Source organism: Aspergillus puulaauensis, chromosome 8 (genome assembly GCF_016861865.1).
Source record: "Aspergillus puulaauensis MK2 DNA, chromosome 8, nearly complete sequence".
Taxonomy (NCBI): Eukaryota; Fungi; Ascomycota; class Eurotiomycetes; order Eurotiales; family Aspergillaceae; genus Aspergillus; species Aspergillus puulaauensis.
The window spans coordinates 767,548-784,823 of record NC_054864.1 but is presented as its reverse complement, the minus strand read 5'-3'; the positions used below and the strand labels follow the sequence as shown (position 1 = coordinate 784,823).

The window sequence follows — 17,276 nt, the reverse complement described above, 5'->3', positions numbered from 1 at the left end:
AGGATTATGACCTATTTCCAGCAACAACTGTGCTATGTTGATCTGGCCATCAAGTATGGGGGTCCGGACATATGACGCACTCTGTCAGCTTGGGACAGAAAATCCACATACTCGGGAGACTGGCAAGTAATCTCCACCTTTACCTGTTGCCTCCTTTTGAAAACGACCGGCAATTATAATGAGATTACGGCCCACGGGTGTCGTTCGTGCATGGATTTGCGATTGTTCGCTTAGGATCGCGTCCTGTATCCAACCCGAGATTGAAAAGACCGTTAGGTGAATAAATTAATGTAAATTATTATTTTTATTATGATTATTTTCCCCTTCTAGCCAAACATGTAAACTACCCACAAGGCGCTGTCAGTGGATCTCATAACCCATACATTCACGCCCTCAGCCCAGGGTACCCGGTAGTCAGGATTCCTGATTCGACCTTGGAGGATAGAACCACGGCAGTGTCACAACATAGGAATGCCGAGTCTGCAGAATTGCAAGATGGTGAAGAGTTTCTTGGTCGACACTGTGGTACCCATGGGGCTGCCTGGTATGTAAAACCCCCCGTTCGGGTATGTTGTACTACATGGTTTACCAACCATCCGGTGCTGTCTGGTTCACCTCACCCTTATAACAAGCAACTATCATGGTATGAAATTACTGTAGCTAATAATCGTAAATCACGCTATAGAGGTATTAAGGCTATATATAAGACACTACAGGCATCCTTCGATGCATATATATATCTATATATATTTGGCATGGATCATAGTAGGTTTTATTTCAATAAATACCATATAAAGGACCCACAGTCCTGTATTAATGTACTAAAGTAGTACCTTACACTTGGCCGCTACCATTCCGAGTCTTCCAGCAATAAAAGGACTCAATCAGCTCACTTGCCAGTGTCAGACATACCATGGAAAGGGTCACTGTACCCCTTGGGCCTCCACTACTTCAACTGAAGAGAAAACCACAAGGTGAACATACTATTGACAGACATTGCAGGACTAGCAGATGATCTGCGGCCCTATGGAGCCCTAGTAGGCTTCGTCAAAACCCATTTTGGGTTTTACAGGAGCTCCCTGTCGAGTCTCGCTTAGTCCGCTGTCATATGCCCCATGGGATACGTGTATTTTGGCATACCTTGCCTTGCTTGTTACATGAGTATGTTGTGCGACATTGTACTTGCCTTGGGTTAGCCTTGCGTAATTGAGCGAGTCCGCCAGTTTTTGGTTTGCTGACTGCGTCGTTGACACAGCAAAGTGCAAAGAGTTCATACTGATCACTGAAACGGACGCGTCTAGAGCGAGGTAGGGAATGTAGATATGCTCGACGGGAGACTAGCCTTAATAAATGGTTGGGAACGCTCTTCTCTGGCCCCCTGACTCATTACAGCTGCGTTGTGTGACCACAGATAGTCCACAATAGGATTGCTCAGAAAACAAGAATGAGAGTGGCATCAATGTGTCTGTGGCAGAGGTCAGTCCCAGTCAGGATCCATTGTCCAACTACTAACCATTAATATGGTACTAACCTTCACTGCCAAAGTAGTTCCCCGTCGTCGTGAGGAATAGAGATAGACATCTGAGAAGACGATTTTGCATACCTGGGGGGGGAGCGCTCAAAGCTATCTGCGATCAGCTTCAGGAAGGAAAGGGTGCCCACGGAAATGAATCTCCCAGTCTCACCACTCAAGATTCGTCGCAAGTATCAGTTGTTACTTAATGGCAAGGGCACACTTGTAGGTCTATCCCATAAAATTGTTCCGTATCTCGTCAAGACATTCTACATTCCTTCGTCAGCTTCGGGATTTAGACGCCTCGAGCAAGTTTCTAATTCCGCATTTACTTGATATATAAGGGTAACCTACTACTAAGTTCCTGGACTTATTGAAACTTATTTACCTTTTTTTAAGGTACTGGTAGAGCTTTATATTGACCTGTACTAGATCTCTCTTCTTAGGAGTATTCTCGGCTATATATCTATATCCCTAAGAAGTATATTGGGGATCAGATAGAATAATAGATAAGATGTAAAGAGAAGCAGTTATCCTATATATTGATATATAAATACTTTAGCGTGGTATCAACAGGGTAGCAAAAATATTTTGTAATATAAGAATACTTGCGTATTACGCGCATGTCTTCAACCCTGAATCGCGGCCATATCCACCTTAGCAACCCCCGGCCCTAAAGATTTGGCCGAATGCGTGGAATTCACCGACGTCCGGTATCCATAGTTTGCTCCATTCCTTTGCGGCCTCCGCGGTTCCCCGATCCAGGAGCTGGTAGAAAACTTCAATCTTTCGGGGTCATGAAGTTGAATAACATAGCTTTTATATACAAAAAGGCTAGTAGCGAGAGTGAAAGTGCTCCCACTGAGAGGGAAAGCCGGCACCTCTAACCCAGCGATGCTTCGCAATCGGCTCCTTCTCCGTGGTATCCATGGCCATATGTGCAATCTGCAGCCAGAGATCACCCTTGACTGGGAACCGCTCGCTGTTGCTGATATCATAGCCCTGGCAGAGCCGACTCCCATGAGCAAGCGCGCGAAGAAACTTGGTGACATGCGAGTCATCGTCGAAATTGTGCACACGCTGGAAGAGATCGGCCCAGCCTGTCCCTGGGCGCTTGGGCTGGTACTCGATCACTTCATTGATGTCCAAGTGCGGTGATCCCCGAGCAGCATAGGCCACAATGTCGAACCGGCCCTTCCACTCCAGCAGCCGCACTTTGCTTTCCAGGCTCAGCCATTTCTGGCTGAGGAAGGCCGGGAAGAAGATCGAGCAGTTGAGGTTGTGGATGAAGAAGAAATCGATCTTGTACTCCTTGGGTGGGTTCTGTGCTGCACCGCAGAAATATGCGTTGACGTTGATCATTTCAGCACACTTTTCAAACAGTTCGTCCGGCTGCACGCGCCAGCAGGCAGCTGTCTCGATCAGTTCCTTCGGTGCAGAGGTCAATGGGTTGTCTTCGATCCAGCTTCCGTCTCCCCAGCATGCCGCGTTGCGGATGCCTTCGTTGTCCCGGACCTTGGATAGCAGCCCGTTCATCGTCCTGGTTTTGAGCTCGGACCGGCTGCTGGCTGCTTCCTCGCAGCCCTTCATGACTATGGCCACCTCGTTCTGATGTATGGCAGTCTGTGCGAGAGCCTCTGCAACAATGGCTGGCTGGTTGAACTCGATTCCGTACCCAAGATGGATAATCGGATGAAGAAAGCCTGTGTGTCTTGTTAGCCTCTGTATTTTATTTTATCTTATTATATCTACAAGCCCGAAGGATGCGTCACTTACTTGCAAACAGGCGAGTGAAAAGAGCTTCGGACACTTCAGTCCGATCAAAGACGTATTGATTGACCACAGGGCCCGTCCCCCTTTCCTTGATTTGCTGCTGAAAGAAAACAAGATAATCGCGGTAATGCTCTTCCTTGCCCAGACAGCTGAGGAAGAATTGACTGTCTTCCAGACGGACCACATTCTCTTCGTTGAGGGGGAATTGAGGGCGTTGATTGGCCTTTTCCTGAACCCAGGCCCGGGTGAGCTGCTCTGGGTCTGCACCCAGTGCATAAGCAGCGAGCATGTAATGCGTGATGTGGTTGTGGAATCCCTTGTCATTGAAAAATGGGTGGTATCGGTCGTGGTTCTCTTGTAGGATTTGATTGAGCGCGGGGCGGGAGCAGGTTGGCATCTGCGAAACAGAGAACACCCCGGTGTCTTGTGGGCCAATTGATACGACCGAGTGAGAGGCCATGATGTGGAATGTAGTCTGTCTGGAGTGTTCTGGTGCATACACCCGAGGTAGGCTGATGTAGAAATGTAGTCTGTCTGGAGTATGTATATACCCGTAGTAGGCAACGAAAGATGGTGGAATGCAAGTAGGGTACAACACACAAGGGCCTTTTATGCTGCTACGAAGTGTATACATCAAGCATCTGTCTTGCATGTCTCCGGGGACTCTGGGGATGGAGTATGCTACTCCGTCACATATCCCCAGGTTTGTTCGGACTTTGGGCTTCCCCCGACAGTTCCCCGGACCAGCTATGCCTGGGCCATCGGATCCAACGGATCAGGCCGGAACTGTCCCGGGGATTTGCACCCCGGATGGATGGATGGATGGATGGAGATAGGATCCTGTGGAGTTAGGAAGGGGTCTCCGGATCTCCCCCGATATCGTGGGGATAAGCCGTGGTTGTCGAATGAAGGTAGATATGGAGCCTCCATATATAAACGCACCACGATACTAGAACTTCGATTGAAGTACTGTGCAAGCCATTCATCAACCACTTCCCCTTATTCATCTGCTACAATCCACACAATCTCATTCTCATCATCATGGAAGGCACTACACACGAGGCCCCCGGCAAAACCCCCTGTGGCGTGAAGCCCTTTTACTGGAAAAAAGGCATCGAGCCTGCAGAGGGAAAGCGGCCTCCGCTCATTCCCAACAAAAAGGAGACTGCAGATGGCATGGACATCACCTGGGATGTTCCGGTCACCATGCGGGATGGCGTCAAAGTCTACGTCGACGTCTTCCGTCCCCAGGGCGCAACTGGGAAGCTTCCGATCATCTTCACCTTCAGTCCGTACGGCAAGCACGGCCCCAAGACCTTCGACATCTTCCCTGGTGCCGATGTGCCCAAGGGGTGGATCTCGAAATACACTGTCTGGGAGAGCGTTGATCCCGTGCCGTGGACCAAGAAGGGCTACGCGGTCATCAACGGCGACAGCAGAGGGTCCTGGGGCTCTGAAGGCGACCTGGAAATCTTCAGTCAACAGGAGAGCCGCGACGGCCACGACTGTATCGAATGGGCCGGCACTCTTCCCTGGTCTAACGGCAAGGTGGGCATGATCGGTGTGTCGTACCTCTCCATCGTGCAATGGGGCATCGCGGCGCAGAACCCGCCTCACCTGGCGGCGTTTGTCCCCTGGGAAGGCTTCACCGACTTCTACCGCGACTATACGCACCACGGCGGCATCCCGGAGACCAAGTTCCTGCACTTCACGCAGTGGTCCTGCCGTGCCGGGGTGAACCTGGTCGAGGACCTGATCGCCAACAACAAGGCGCATCCACTACTCGATGACTATCATCGTTCGAAGTGCGTTCAGGATCTCAGCAAGATCACGACCCCAGCCTATATCGTCGCCGACTGGGGGGACCACGGCATGCACACTCGCGGGACGCTGAATGGATATAGCGGCATCAGCTCCAGGGAGAAGTGGCTCGAAATCCACGGCCGCAAGAAGTGGCGGTACTTCTTCGAGCCCGAGAGTGTCCGGCGGCAGGAGGCTTTCTTCCAGAAGTTCCTGAAGGGCGAGGCCAGCGAAATCGACAGCTATCCCAAGGTCCGTCTTGAAGTCCGCGATCGCGCTTATGTTGGACAGTTCCGAGACGAGGTCGAGTATCCCCTCAGCCGCGCGCAGTTCACGAAGAAATACCTGGACGCCTCTGCGGGCAAGCTTCTTGAGCAGTCTCCCCGGACGGTGACAACGACGACATACGACTCGGAGGTGCAGGACAGCTGCGCGCACTTCTTCCTTGACTTCGACCGCGAGACCGAGTTCACTGGGAGCATGCGCCTGCGCCTCTGGGTCTCGACCGATCTCGGCGACGACATGGATGTCTTCGTGCAGCTAGACAAGATCGACGGCGAAAACAAGGTGACGCCGTTCGTTGCCTTTTCCATGATTGACGACGGCCCCTTAGGACTCGGGTGGCTGCGCGTGAGCCATCGTGATCTTGACCTGGCCAAGTCCACCATCGACCGTCCGTTCCACAAGCACAATCGACGCCTCGCCCTTCGTCCGAACGAGATCGTCCCAATTGATGTGGAAATCCTCCCAGCGTCAAACCTGTTCCACCGGGGCGAGCGCCTGAGGGTCAAGGTCCAAGGCAACGATTCCTTCCGGCATACTACCGCTGATGTCGTCCAATTCCACGACGACGGCGTGAACAAGGGCAAGCACACGATCTACTCTGGATCCGTGTATGAATCCTACCTTGTAGTTCCCGTTATTGAATAGAATGCTCGTTGAGTCTTGCGCTGAGTCTTGCGCCGAGTCTTGCTGCGCGCCACAGCGTATATTATACTTTATATCAATGAAAGGTTTTACTCATAAATCATTGATGCGTAGCGGAACTAGGCTAAAATCGTAGATATCTACAGCTCGCCTTTGGAGTTTTAAAATCTCTGCACCAACTCACGTAACTCGCTGGAAGGTAGGAAGGTAGGAGGGTACGAGGGTAGGAGGGTATAGGGCTACAGGGTGGTCGACCTTCAAGAAACATAAATCAGTCGTAGCCCAACAGCAATAGCATGAATGGTATCTAGATTTAGGTCTGGGCATCCAGAATATCCTCCGCCACATTCTCATGGTGGCTACTCGAGCACGCCTTGTCGCCCGCTCCTGACGACTGGGCCGCCAACGCTTCCATCAGGGGATTTGGGTCCTAGACTCAGTCATCCAGTCAGTCAGGGTTGAATCCATCGGCCTTGTTTGTACGCACTAGAATTAACTTGTTCAACATGATGGCTAGGCGATTGCCCTCCTTGACCACGCTCAGCACAGCGACCGACTCCCCCGAAACAAACTGGCCGTTGGGGAACGTCACGGCGTAATTGGTGACGGAGATGATGTCCATCGCGGACCCGGGGTGAGTGTGAGTGCCTCGACTGATGTAAATGGACTTTGGGGTGTGCAGGAGGCCAGGAAACATAGCCCAGAACCGGAGTAGGTGGGCGCTGATGGCTGTGGGAATCGCCAGGGTCTTAGCACGCTGGGCAATGTTTTAAAGAGGGTGGTTGCATACCCTCTGGTCCTCTGAAGGACTGTCCAAAGGCCTCAAAGACTCCGTCCGGGGTGTATAGCTCTGCCCATTGCCGGGCTGCTTCTGGGGTGTAGCCATCGAGGAGCTGGAAGAATCTGTCCACCCATGTTTTGATGTGGGATGGGACATGGGACGGCCAAAGGGTGTCTTGGGTCTTCTGGAGGGGGGTGTTGTGCAGATGCATGGTGGTTTTGAAGAGCGTAACCCTAAGTCTACACAGCTGGATGGGATGTATACACAGTCAGGTCGGAGGATGGGATGTGTTTAAGACAAGCAACTTCCCCACAGATCAACCAATATCTCAACCCTAATGGCCGGGGAAGTGGCGGATGTGACGGAGTAGCATACTCCGTTCCCCAGACTTATCGCTTGATCCTCTTTGATATGAGCCAACCATGGTTCGCCAGACTGGTCCTTGGTCGGTGCCACTGCTGATCACGTCACCTCATGTTCACCTCGTTCACTCGGAGCATTCATACTGTTTCCCTCAGCATTCCATCTGACATTACGCCAATGCACCATTGCTGGGATGAGTCTACGAACCAACGCAGCTCCCAAGCGAAAACGAACAACCCACGCCTGCGACTCATGTAGGCAGCGCAAGTCTCGCTGTAACGGGGCCCGCCCCATGTGCGATGTATGCCTGGGCATGGGATTCGAATGCCACTATCGAGATCCAGTCCACCCCCAAGCTCGTGCGCCCGACACTCCCTTGGTCAGTCCGTTGGAAGGCCGCCTGGAAGCAATGGAAGCCGTAATCCAACATCTGCTTTCCAGATCAAATGAGCCGCAACTGCCAGATACTCCATGGACCGATTCCGCTTCCGCTGCGGCTACAGCAGAGGTGCATCCCTTTACCTCTGACAGCGTCGACGGAATGTGTGCCATAACCTTTGCTGGCGAATACGTGCCCGGATACTTTGGTCTGCTCCCTCCCCTCTGTTGGTTAGGTATCCGGTATGCTGAGTGATCTCCTTCAGGACCGACGTCCAGCTCGTCGTTCTTCAAGAATATCATCGACGCGACGAGGGAAATCCACTCTGGCGCCGACCCTCGAGCCAGGCGCCCGCCAATATCAAAGCCACCGTCTCCTCCGCCTGAAGCAAGTCCAGACGGCCAAAGCACCAGCTCTCTTGCAGCCGCGGTTGTGAACCCTTTCTACCTTCCCCAGCATCAAGAGGTAGTAACCCTCCTGGAAGTCTTCTTCACCAACACCGGGAGACTGTTTCCATACCTGTATTCCTCAGCCATCTTCGACCTCAATGCCGTCTCAAGACCAATAGACCCGGCCAAGGCCAACCGGGCGTATCTCTGCATCCTGAATATGGTCATGGCCTTTGCATCAATCCATACCCCGTCCAGGTCAACGAGCATTGTTGATAAACTATCGCAGGGGAATGCCTATTTCCGTAGAGCCCTCTACATGTTAGGTGGAATGCGGCCTACTGATGCGACACTGGAATCAGGTATGGACCTGAGGATCCACTGAGCTCAAGATGATATAAGAGAATGGCTGACATTTTCCAGTGCAGGCCACGTTACTAGTGGCCCAGTACGTGCAAGGTACACAGCGCTCGGCTCAGACATGGACGATTACCAGCTCTGCCATCCAGGGCGCCCTACAGATCGGGCTCTGGAGACATCCCTCCGCAAATGGCCTCCGAGTCGGCTCCTTGGAAGCTGAAGTCCGAAGGCGGACTTGGTGGATGTGCTATATGATGGACAAGTCAGACATCGCCCTCCACCGTGATCATCCTTTGGCGACCTGCTAACCCATAACCCCTACCAAGGATGTGCAGTATGACCTTCGGCCGCCCGCCCCTGATCCCCAATGGTCATATGGAGTGTGAGCTACCTCTCGACGTTCCTTTAAAGGCACTCGCCCTGGATGATGGAAGTCCCGGTAGTAGTGGACCGGCTTCTGCTTCTGCTTCAGCAGTATCTGGAGAAAGGCTGTTTCTGGAGACTTCGTGAGGATTCCCCTCTATGAATACCAATGATGTGCTGACGGTTCGACCTGCAGGAAACTCAACATAATCCTAGGCCAGGTGATAGAAAATCTATACAGAAGCAATCTAGAAGCCGGCCCCTCCACTTCCCTGGTCAACCAACTGCATCAAGTCATCGACATAGACCAGCAATTGGCGCAATGGAATCTCGGCCTCCCACCCGGCCTGGAGATCCTTGGTGGCTTCGAAGTTGTGGAGCTGCCTCTTGATTCAAGATCTGAATTGCTGAGATTCCGAGTAGTCCTCAGTCTGCGCTATCACAGCCTAAGCACCTTGCTCCACCGGAAGGTCCTGGAGTGGCTTTTGGTGTGTCCTAGCTCGACACTGTCAGGGCCCAGCTTGACCGACTTCTCCTGGACAATCATCAAGGGCAGTATTGACATATGTAGCCGATCCGCACGGGATACTATCCTCGTTGTTGCCAGCCTCGCAGACCACCACATCCTGCTCCCGATCTGGTGGTACTCTGTCTACTACGGTACGTGTATTCAACTGTTGTTTTGCTGACAGGCCGCACAACTACTAGTGCAGTGATGAAGTCTAATTCCATATCGATAGTGCTCAATGCCTCCCTGGTCCTATTCGCGTCTTTCCTACTATCAATGCGCGGCCTCCCCGTGCGGTCGTCGTGCACCCGCAACGATATCCTAGACAGTCTGAAGACGGCTTACGACACGCTCGAGGCCATCGGGTCAGGCACCTGGATTGTTCTGAGATGCAGGAAACTGCTGCACAAGCTTCTGTCGATTGTGGAAGCATATGTCCAGCGCCATGGGGATGCAGAGGGCGGACTAGAGGACTTTCAAGCCGTCCAGGCTCAGCCGGGCTCTGTGGCTTTCCCGCTGTCGATCTTTGATTGGAACGCGGTTCCAATGGACGAGGGATTCAGGGTTAATCTGGACCATTTGGCATTTGGTGAGGATGGGACGGCGCTGGAACTGCCTATTGAATTCTAGCTAGTCATATTCCTCGACCTTAGCAGGTTCAAGTCCGTCTAGATTACACATATATACTTGTCCCGCAGTCTGCGCTAGGCAGATGCAGTCACAGCCTCAAACTCCTCGCTGTACTTGTAATCCGTGTACCCCTCCGAAGTCTGCGCATACATCGTCGTAGGATCATGCGACGCAAACGGGATCCCCTGCGTGACTCGGAAAGCAAGGTCTGGATTGCCGATAAATGGCCGTCCAAAGGCAACAGCCACATCGTGATCTTTATACTGCGCCTCCAGCGCCTTGACCGCACTGTCGCCGTCATAGTTCCCAGCAACCACCACCGGTCCCGCATTCCGATAGGCATCGAGCAGCCAGCCCAGATGCCCGTCGTCTGCCTGGGCATCAGACTCGCAGACATGCAGGTAGGCCAACCTCAAGTCCGCCAGCTTCTCGACCAGAGCCCGGAATTGCGGGATCGGCTCGGCCATTCGCATTCCCTGGTAGCGGCTCCAGGGACTCAGGCGGATTGCCGTGCGGTCTTGTCCGATGGCCTCAACGACTGCTCGAGTGACTTGGACTGCGAACTTGTTCCGCCGCTCGATATCCCCGCCGCCCCAGGCGTCGGTGCGTTTGTTCGAGACGTCTTGCAGAAACTGGTCCACGAGATAGCCGTTCGCTCCGTGGATCTCGACGCCGTCAAAGCCGGCCTCGATGGCGTGCTCCGCGGCGGTGGAAAAGTCTGTGATGGCGTCTTGGATGCCCTCGGCGGTAAGGGGCGTGGGGCGATGGAGTTCTTCGCTGAAGGCGCTCTTCATGGGCACGTCGCTGCTGGAGACCAGAGGGAGTCCTTGCTGCTGGAGGAAGGCGGGGTTGGCGGCACGACCAAGCGCCCATAGTTGAAGATAGATGTAGGAGCCCTTCTCGTGCACGGCTTTTGTCACATCCTTCCAGGCGGCGATTTGTTGGTCGGTGTAGATTCCGGGGACGTTTGGGTAGCCGCCGTGCCGGCGACTGATGACAGTCGCTTCGGTGACTAGGAGCGTACCGGGGATGACGGCGCGCTGCTGGTAGTATTCTTTGACAGAGGGCAGAGGGACGTGGCTGGAATCAGCGCGCAGGCGAGTCATTGGAGCCATGGCGATGCGGTGTTGGAGGGCCATGCGGCCGACCTTGAGGGGGGTGAATAACCGTGGCATGGTAGGTGATATGGTAGTATTTGTGACAGGGCAGAGGGGTGTGGCTGCAATCAGACAGACAATATTTATATTCCTGATCGATGTTTCCCATTGCCATCCATTTGTCAGGGGAACTTAGGGTTTAAAGCACCGGAATACAATGAACCGGTCATCTAATTGGCTGCCTTATCGTCACAATATCCGGACCTTCCAATGGCAAACAGGGATCCAATTCCATCCATGGAACTTCATTTCAAGCTCATCCACGGTAGATGGCCGGGACCATCGGTGCAGCATCCGACACCCTCCAGACCACGCCTCCACGCCCAGACTCTAGAGCGTGCTTGATAATCCAATTGCAGAACCATCAAGCGCAAGTGTTGTAGAAATTGTCTTGCCACACTCCTGGTGGGTATATAAACGAGGTTTCAACAGGTCGAAGCATCTCCAATCGATGCTATGCTTGTTCTCTCAATATATCCCAAATCACAATATCATTCTTACCCTCTCTTCCAGAATGTCGGGTACAACAGCTGCAACCCCAGCATTCAAAGAACAGCTGAATCCGTTCAAGGACCTGCTGAAACAGCGAGGTTATGCATTGGACAATGCAGCTGAAAATACAGACGACACTACTCTACTGTACGACATTCTCTGCCTGCAAATTCCTGGTCGCTAACCGGATACACCTGCACAGCCGATTTCTAACTGCACAAAAGTTCAATCTCACTCTCGCCTTGCAGCAGTTCGACCATGTCCAAACATGGCGCAAGGAGCACGACATTCCATCCTTCTACCGCAACGTGGACGTTGGCTATTACGAAGCAAGCAGAAAAATGGTATGGACACCCGCAGGTATACTATACTCTTATACCAAAGCAGCATATCTAACCAACACCAGTATCCCCAATGGACAGGCCGAAGAGACAAAGACGGAGACGCCATCTACGTCTTCCCAGTTCGCCATCTAACCAAGAAGAAACTGGACGCTTATCTCAAAACAATCTCGTCCTGTCCATCATCAAACACTCACCGCGCCTCCACGCTGTCCCCAGAAGACCTCCACTTCCACGCCCTCTATGAAAACCTGCTGCACTTTGTCTTCCCCCTTGCCACGGAGCTGCCGAGGCCCGACATGTCCAGAGCCGTGAGCGCCTCCACGCATATCGTCGATGTCAGCGGGGTCAGCCTTCGCCAGTTCTGGAGTATCCGCAAGTATCTCCAGCAGGCCAGCGCCACTGCCACGACCCATTACCCAGAGACCATGGGCAAGGTGTTTGTATGTTCAATCCGCCCTCCCTTTTTGATATCAACCCTGTTGACTCGTGTTTGGCAGGTCGTCGGCGCCCCCGCTTTCTTTAAATCCATCTGGGACGTGATCAGTCAGTGGTTCGACCCCGTCACCCGGTCGAAGATCTTCCTCCTGTCAGGATCCGAAGCAAGGGATGTCTTGCGCAGGCATATTGACCCGGCGAGCCTACCCATTGAGTACGGCGGGGATCTGGAATGGGCGTGGCAGGACCTGCCGAATCTAGACTGTCATGCTAGACGGCTCGTTGACAATCTCTATGAGAAAACAGACCAGGGAGAGATTTTTGCCCAGGGTCCTGTCGTTTTTAAGGATGGCTGTATTAAGCTGCTGGGTACGGTCAATGGGAAGCCGAGGAGGAATGACTATTGTCCGCGGTGATTTGTTTGTTTTATGGGCTTAGACTTAGGGTTCGCAAACCACCATTCAATCTCTTCAAGGAGCATGCAAGAGGCATATTAGTCCAAGTGAGAACTACATAGTCCAGACTCCCGATAGAACTACTCGGAGTCTGGAGCAGTCTTAATCATCCTGAGGTGGGACCGGAGGACAGTCAACCAGAACTGTCACTGGAAGGGATTTACTCGGAGTAGACTCACCCGCACTGTCCTTCCCACTTCATCTCTTCAGTTTGTAAGAAGACCAATTCCATAGATGGCACAATCCTGTGAATGATATTTATAAACCCTAAACTCCCATTTAAATCCTTGTACTATCCTTGACTACCCTGTATAGGTGCCACGTCCACTGTTGCCACCATGCTACCCATCATCCTCTACTCCCATTCCGCCGGCCCCAACCCGAAGAAGGTCCGCATGGTCCTCGAAGAGCTCTCGATCCCCTATCATGTCAAGACCCTCGAATTCCCCGAAATGAAACAGCCTTCCTTTCTGAACGTCAACCCCAACGGCCGGGTGCCGGCCATTATTGATCCCAACACTGATATCACCCTCTGGGAGTCCGGCGCCATAATCGAATACCTCGTTCAAAGATACGACCCGCAGCAGACGATCAGTTTCCGCGTTGACTCACCCGAGTATTACCAAGTGAAGCAGTGGCTGCATTTCCAGATGTCCGGGCAAGGCCCTTACTTTGGTCAGGCAGTGTGGTTCAAGGTACACCACCCGGAGTTCATCCAGAGCTGCTACGACCGGTATTTCAATGAGATTGCGAGGGTCGCGGGGGTGCTGAACGGGGCTTTGGAGAAGCAGGAGTATCTTGTTGGGGATCGGTGCAGCGTTGCGGATATCTCGTTTGTAATTTGGTTTCAGTTTGTGCCTTGGATTACCGATGGCAAGCTGCATTTCGGGCGCGAGTATCCTTTCTTGAATGCTTGGTTGAATAGGCTGGAGAGTCGCCCTGCTATTCAGAAGGTCCTGGCTGGTCAGACGTCGTTGCCTGAGCCTGCTAGACAGAAGTCGGAGTAGATAGCTGTCTTGACTTAATAACTTGTATTTTCGTGCTAGTACTTACAGTCCTCTACATACTATACAACATGTATGAACTCCATAGTAATTGAACTCCCTACCATCTGGAGGGAAAAGATAGGCTCCCAATATTGGGAGTATATTTCTATATAAACAAGCACTGGTATAACCTCCTTAGCAAGCTACTATCTAACTAATTAGCGGTGGTGATCGTGTATAGCCGACTCACCCATGTATGATATGGCCTGGTACTTCCAGCCTGGACCCCGCCGACGGTTTTCGCCTCGACCACCATAGGTTGGTCTCGGCCTCATTTCGTTTACCATGCCACAAGGCATAGTCCATGCGGCCCGCTGGCATTACTCTGTGTATACCTGGGTCCAGATAGTAGCCGTTCCCGGCTTCGACATGCGGCTTCTTGGTGAAATCCCTAGTGCGGGATTACTTGAAGCAGGCGGTAATCCATTCAAAAGCCCTACTCGTATTGTGCGGCCGACAGTGGCTTTCGGTTGGAAACTAAGAGTGCCACATCCTGCCGTGGACAGCAGTAACAATCTCGAGAGGGTACCGGCGGTGGCAAAGCAGACAATATGCGAGAGTGGTATAGTCAAGAGTAGTATCTTTTCGGCTTCCCTCTGCCTCCCTCTGGTCGGTTGTCTATCCCGCAGAGATAAGTGTCCTAAATAAGTAGCTACCTGGTGAGTGGGATAGCCACCTCTATCCAAGAGGTGCGTTGCCACAACGGTGGCAGCATGGGCGACAGCCGTAGTTTCCAATATCCATAACAGCCATCAGTCAAAGAGTGGACGAAGCGTAGCCAGACTATGGCACAATTGCAAAATCTTTAAGCCGTTGAGCCAACACCCACATCCGTAGACACAGAAATTCAGCCGCGCAGACTATCCTACCAGCAGCGTTAGGGCTGACATCCACACCCATCGGGAAGGTAACTCCAAAACTGAAGCAAGGCTCAAAGCCTGCTTAATGCGGCTGTTGTTGCTGTTCTGCGAAGTCTGAGACAGCCCTTATCCCAGATTCCGGTCCAGTCTTGCAATTCGCCGTCGCCATCTCCCGGGGTACCAGTCTCGCACAGTGATAGCAAGGCACGGAGCGAATTCGGCATGTCTGTCCCATCGGCATTCTCCTATATTCAGGTCAGTTCATGCAGAGTCCCGGGCTTGATATCTATGGAATACTTACATCGCGGGAATCATCTGTGTGCGTCAAACGCCTCAATATGTGTCCTAATACCTGCCAAGTTTGGTGGCATCATTCCAGCTTCTCAATCGCCAACAAACTTGAGAGGGTCGGACTGTTCCTGATATCCCTGTAACTTGGAGAATCAACAGAGATGAGGCGAAATTGCACAACTATGCTCCGTAAAGCGAGCCATCTGCTGCAGTTTATCCGTTTCGTGATTGCGGACATATTCCCACCGTGCGCGGCTGTCAGTAGCCGCCGCCACAGCGATGACAGTTGTAATAACCGTTGAATTGTAGTCAAGGACGCCATGGACCCCAGTACTCCACGGAAGTAGTTGGATTCGGATGTCTTGGTGGTATTGGAACGAGAACCCCACTACTGGCTTATCTTCGGCACTGGAGGGACGCCGTTGAGGAAGTGCCCCGTCCAACAGGGTATCACTTCGAGTTGAAGCCTTGGGAAATGGCTACTAGGCTTTGTCATCATGTCTACGTGAGGTAGGGTAATAATATGGACGAGGGACTCAATTATGACTGGGGTGATTGGGCAAGGTGCATAAGTGATGCGTGAGAGCAACGTCAAGGCCACCCTATGGAGCAACCTGTCTTCGGTTGGGACCTGGCTCAAGGCCAGGAAGAGAAAGACAGACGAGAAGTAGATGAGAAGGGAAGAGGGAACTGGGTTTGGAGGGGATATGGCATCCTTTTATATTCAGTGCCTCGGAGGTTGTAGACAAAACGGGAGTTAGGGCTTTATTGACTTGTTGTATAACATACGAAGAGTTGGATGAATACCTAGTTAATAGCAATTTGCTGTTTTCTATGTCCCTTCAACAGCCACTCCTCTAGCAGGAATTCCAGGATGAAGGCTTGAATGTATGATGATGGGGTCCGGAGTAAGTCCCGGAGATAAGCCCACTGGTTGCTTAGTGATCCACTCAAGCTTCGTCCCCATAGCTGTCCCACCTCAGCTCTTGAATTCAGCTCTTTGAAGATCTTGAAATTCCAGCTCGCTCCCCCTCGTTCTTCCCTCGGAGTGTGACTGCGACCAGCCATGAATCCCTTCCTCTCCGTCCCCATAATCGCGGCCCTCCTTCACCGCGCGTGGTCTCGCAAGTCCCTGACTCCGCTCGGCCTCGCCGCTGCAGCTCTCACAGCTGTCGCCCACGCCTTGAATCCCTGGTCACTCCCGTTGTTCCTGCTTCTTGTCTTCTACGTCGGCGGTACTAAAGCGACGAAGGTATGCGTCACCATTTGTTTCCTCTTGTTGTACCGCGACGCTGACCGTACTGTGACAGGTGAAACATGACATCAAGGCCCAGCTTACGCTCTCAGCGACCGGTTCCCACGGCGGCGAAGGCGCCCGCACCCACGTCCAGGTTTTCGCAAACTCGATCGTCGCCAGCGTCCTCAGTCTCGTCCATGCGTGGGTTCTAGCGAATAACAAATCGTTGGACGGTCCGACGGCGGAATGTTTCTCAAACGGGCGCCATACGGCGGATCTACTTGTGGTTGGAATTATCGCGTACGCTCTCCAAAACTACTTCTATTGATCGCGCGCTTATATCTCGGTTTTTAGGAACTACGCTGCGACGGCGGCTGATACGTTCTCGTCCGAACTCGGGATTCTCTCAAAATCTCACCCGCGTCTCATCATCTCGCCTACGCTCCGGGTTGTTCCACCAGGTACAAATGGTGGTGTGACAGGGACGGGTATTCTCGCTGGCTCATTGGGCGCTTTCACCATCGGTCTTACATCTGCTATTCTTCTGCCGTTCTGCAGCTCCTTGCTCGACACTGTGCAAGACCGGGTACTCTGGGTCGTTGCGATGACAGTGTGGGGAACGCTGGGGAGTATCTTGGATAGCGTGCTTGGCGGGTTACTCCAGGCTAGTGTCGTCGATAGGCGGAGTGGGAAGATTGTCGAGGGAACAGGAGGGCAAAAGGTAGAAGTCGTCCCTTCCCACCTACTTACGGAACCATGCTAACAAGCCACTGCAGGTCCTTATTCATCCGTTCTCGACTAAACCCGGAAACGCCAAGGACGTCCTCCCGCCTTCCGGCGGCGCGTCGGGTGCCCAACTCCGCAATACAGAGGCCGCGGCTAACACCGCCGCGCTCAAGGGGACTAGGGCTACTCGGACATCGGCGGGGGCAGACGCAGGCGAAGAGGACCACCATGAAAGCCGCCGTGTGGAGAGCGGAGCGGACATTTTGGATAACAATGCCGTGAACGTGTTGATGGCGCTGACTATGAGCGTCGGGGCAGTGGGAGTCGCCGGTTATATCTGGGATTTACCGATTTCTGAAATCTTGGCTTAATTAATTAATGAAACGATTTATATTGAAGAGGAAGAAAGAAAAGAAAAAAAAAAGAAACTGAACGCTCTCTCCACAA

General features: G+C 52.6%; 8 protein-coding genes across 8 annotated transcripts; 5 read left to right on the top strand and 3 right to left on the bottom strand.

Annotated features, from left to right (window-relative positions):
- Nucleotides 1-2,347: 2,347 nt before the first annotated feature.
- Nucleotides 2,348-3,746, bottom strand: APUU_80312S (questin oxidase family protein; the record flags this gene model as incomplete). Its single annotated transcript, XM_041696578.1, has 2 exons — nucleotides 2,348-3,216; nucleotides 3,290-3,746. The coding sequence occupies 2 exons, from the start codon at nucleotides 3,744-3,746 to the stop codon at nucleotides 2,348-2,350; spliced, it is 1,326 nt and encodes a 441-aa protein (XP_041562195.1).
- A 581-nt stretch (nucleotides 3,747-4,327) lies between these two features.
- Nucleotides 4,328-6,016, top strand: APUU_80311A (CocE/NonD family hydrolase; the record flags this gene model as incomplete). The annotated part of the gene is made up of 1 exon (XM_041696577.1): nucleotides 4,328-6,016. One exon carries the CDS (start codon nucleotides 4,328-4,330, stop codon nucleotides 6,014-6,016), a length of 1,689 nt encoding a protein of 562 aa, XP_041562194.1.
- Nucleotides 6,017-6,326: 310 nt separating this feature from the next.
- APUU_80310S (nuclear transport factor 2 family protein) lies at nucleotides 6,327-7,005 on the bottom strand (the record flags this gene model as incomplete). Its single annotated transcript, XM_041696576.1, has 3 exons — nucleotides 6,327-6,443; nucleotides 6,501-6,742; nucleotides 6,804-7,005. 3 exons carry the CDS (start codon nucleotides 7,003-7,005, stop codon nucleotides 6,327-6,329), a joined length of 561 nt encoding a protein of 186 aa, XP_041562193.1.
- Nucleotides 7,006-7,449: 444 nt separating this feature from the next.
- Nucleotides 7,450-9,786, top strand: APUU_80309A (fungal specific transcription factor domain-containing protein; the record flags this gene model as incomplete). Its single annotated transcript, XM_041696575.1, has 6 exons — nucleotides 7,450-7,744; nucleotides 7,802-8,287; nucleotides 8,349-8,547; nucleotides 8,621-8,791; nucleotides 8,845-9,308; nucleotides 9,389-9,786. 6 exons carry the CDS (start codon nucleotides 7,450-7,452, stop codon nucleotides 9,784-9,786), a joined length of 2,013 nt encoding a protein of 670 aa, XP_041562192.1.
- Nucleotides 9,787-9,860: 74 nt separating this feature from the next.
- On the bottom strand, nucleotides 9,861-10,961 carry APUU_80308S (alkene reductase; the record flags this gene model as incomplete). Its single annotated transcript, XM_041696574.1, has 1 exon — nucleotides 9,861-10,961. One exon carries the CDS (start codon nucleotides 10,959-10,961, stop codon nucleotides 9,861-9,863), a length of 1,101 nt encoding a protein of 366 aa, XP_041562191.1.
- A 496-nt stretch (nucleotides 10,962-11,457) lies between these two features.
- Nucleotides 11,458-12,630, top strand: APUU_80307A (SEC14 family lipid-binding protein; the record flags this gene model as incomplete). The annotated part of the gene is made up of 4 exons (XM_041696573.1): nucleotides 11,458-11,582; nucleotides 11,638-11,779; nucleotides 11,842-12,219; nucleotides 12,277-12,630. 4 exons carry the CDS (start codon nucleotides 11,458-11,460, stop codon nucleotides 12,628-12,630), a joined length of 999 nt encoding a protein of 332 aa, XP_041562190.1.
- Nucleotides 12,631-13,007: 377 nt separating this feature from the next.
- Nucleotides 13,008-13,676, top strand: URE2_2 (glutathione S-transferase family protein; the record flags this gene model as incomplete). Its single annotated transcript, XM_041696572.1, has 1 exon — nucleotides 13,008-13,676. One exon carries the CDS (start codon nucleotides 13,008-13,010, stop codon nucleotides 13,674-13,676), a length of 669 nt encoding a protein of 222 aa, XP_041562189.1.
- Nucleotides 13,677-15,932: 2,256 nt separating this feature from the next.
- APUU_80305A (DUF92 domain-containing protein) lies at nucleotides 15,933-17,200 on the top strand (the record flags this gene model as incomplete). Its single annotated transcript, XM_041696571.1, has 4 exons — nucleotides 15,933-16,118; nucleotides 16,177-16,403; nucleotides 16,458-16,824; nucleotides 16,880-17,200. 4 exons carry the CDS (start codon nucleotides 15,933-15,935, stop codon nucleotides 17,198-17,200), a joined length of 1,101 nt encoding a protein of 366 aa, XP_041562188.1.
- Nucleotides 17,201-17,276: the final 76 nt, after the last annotated feature.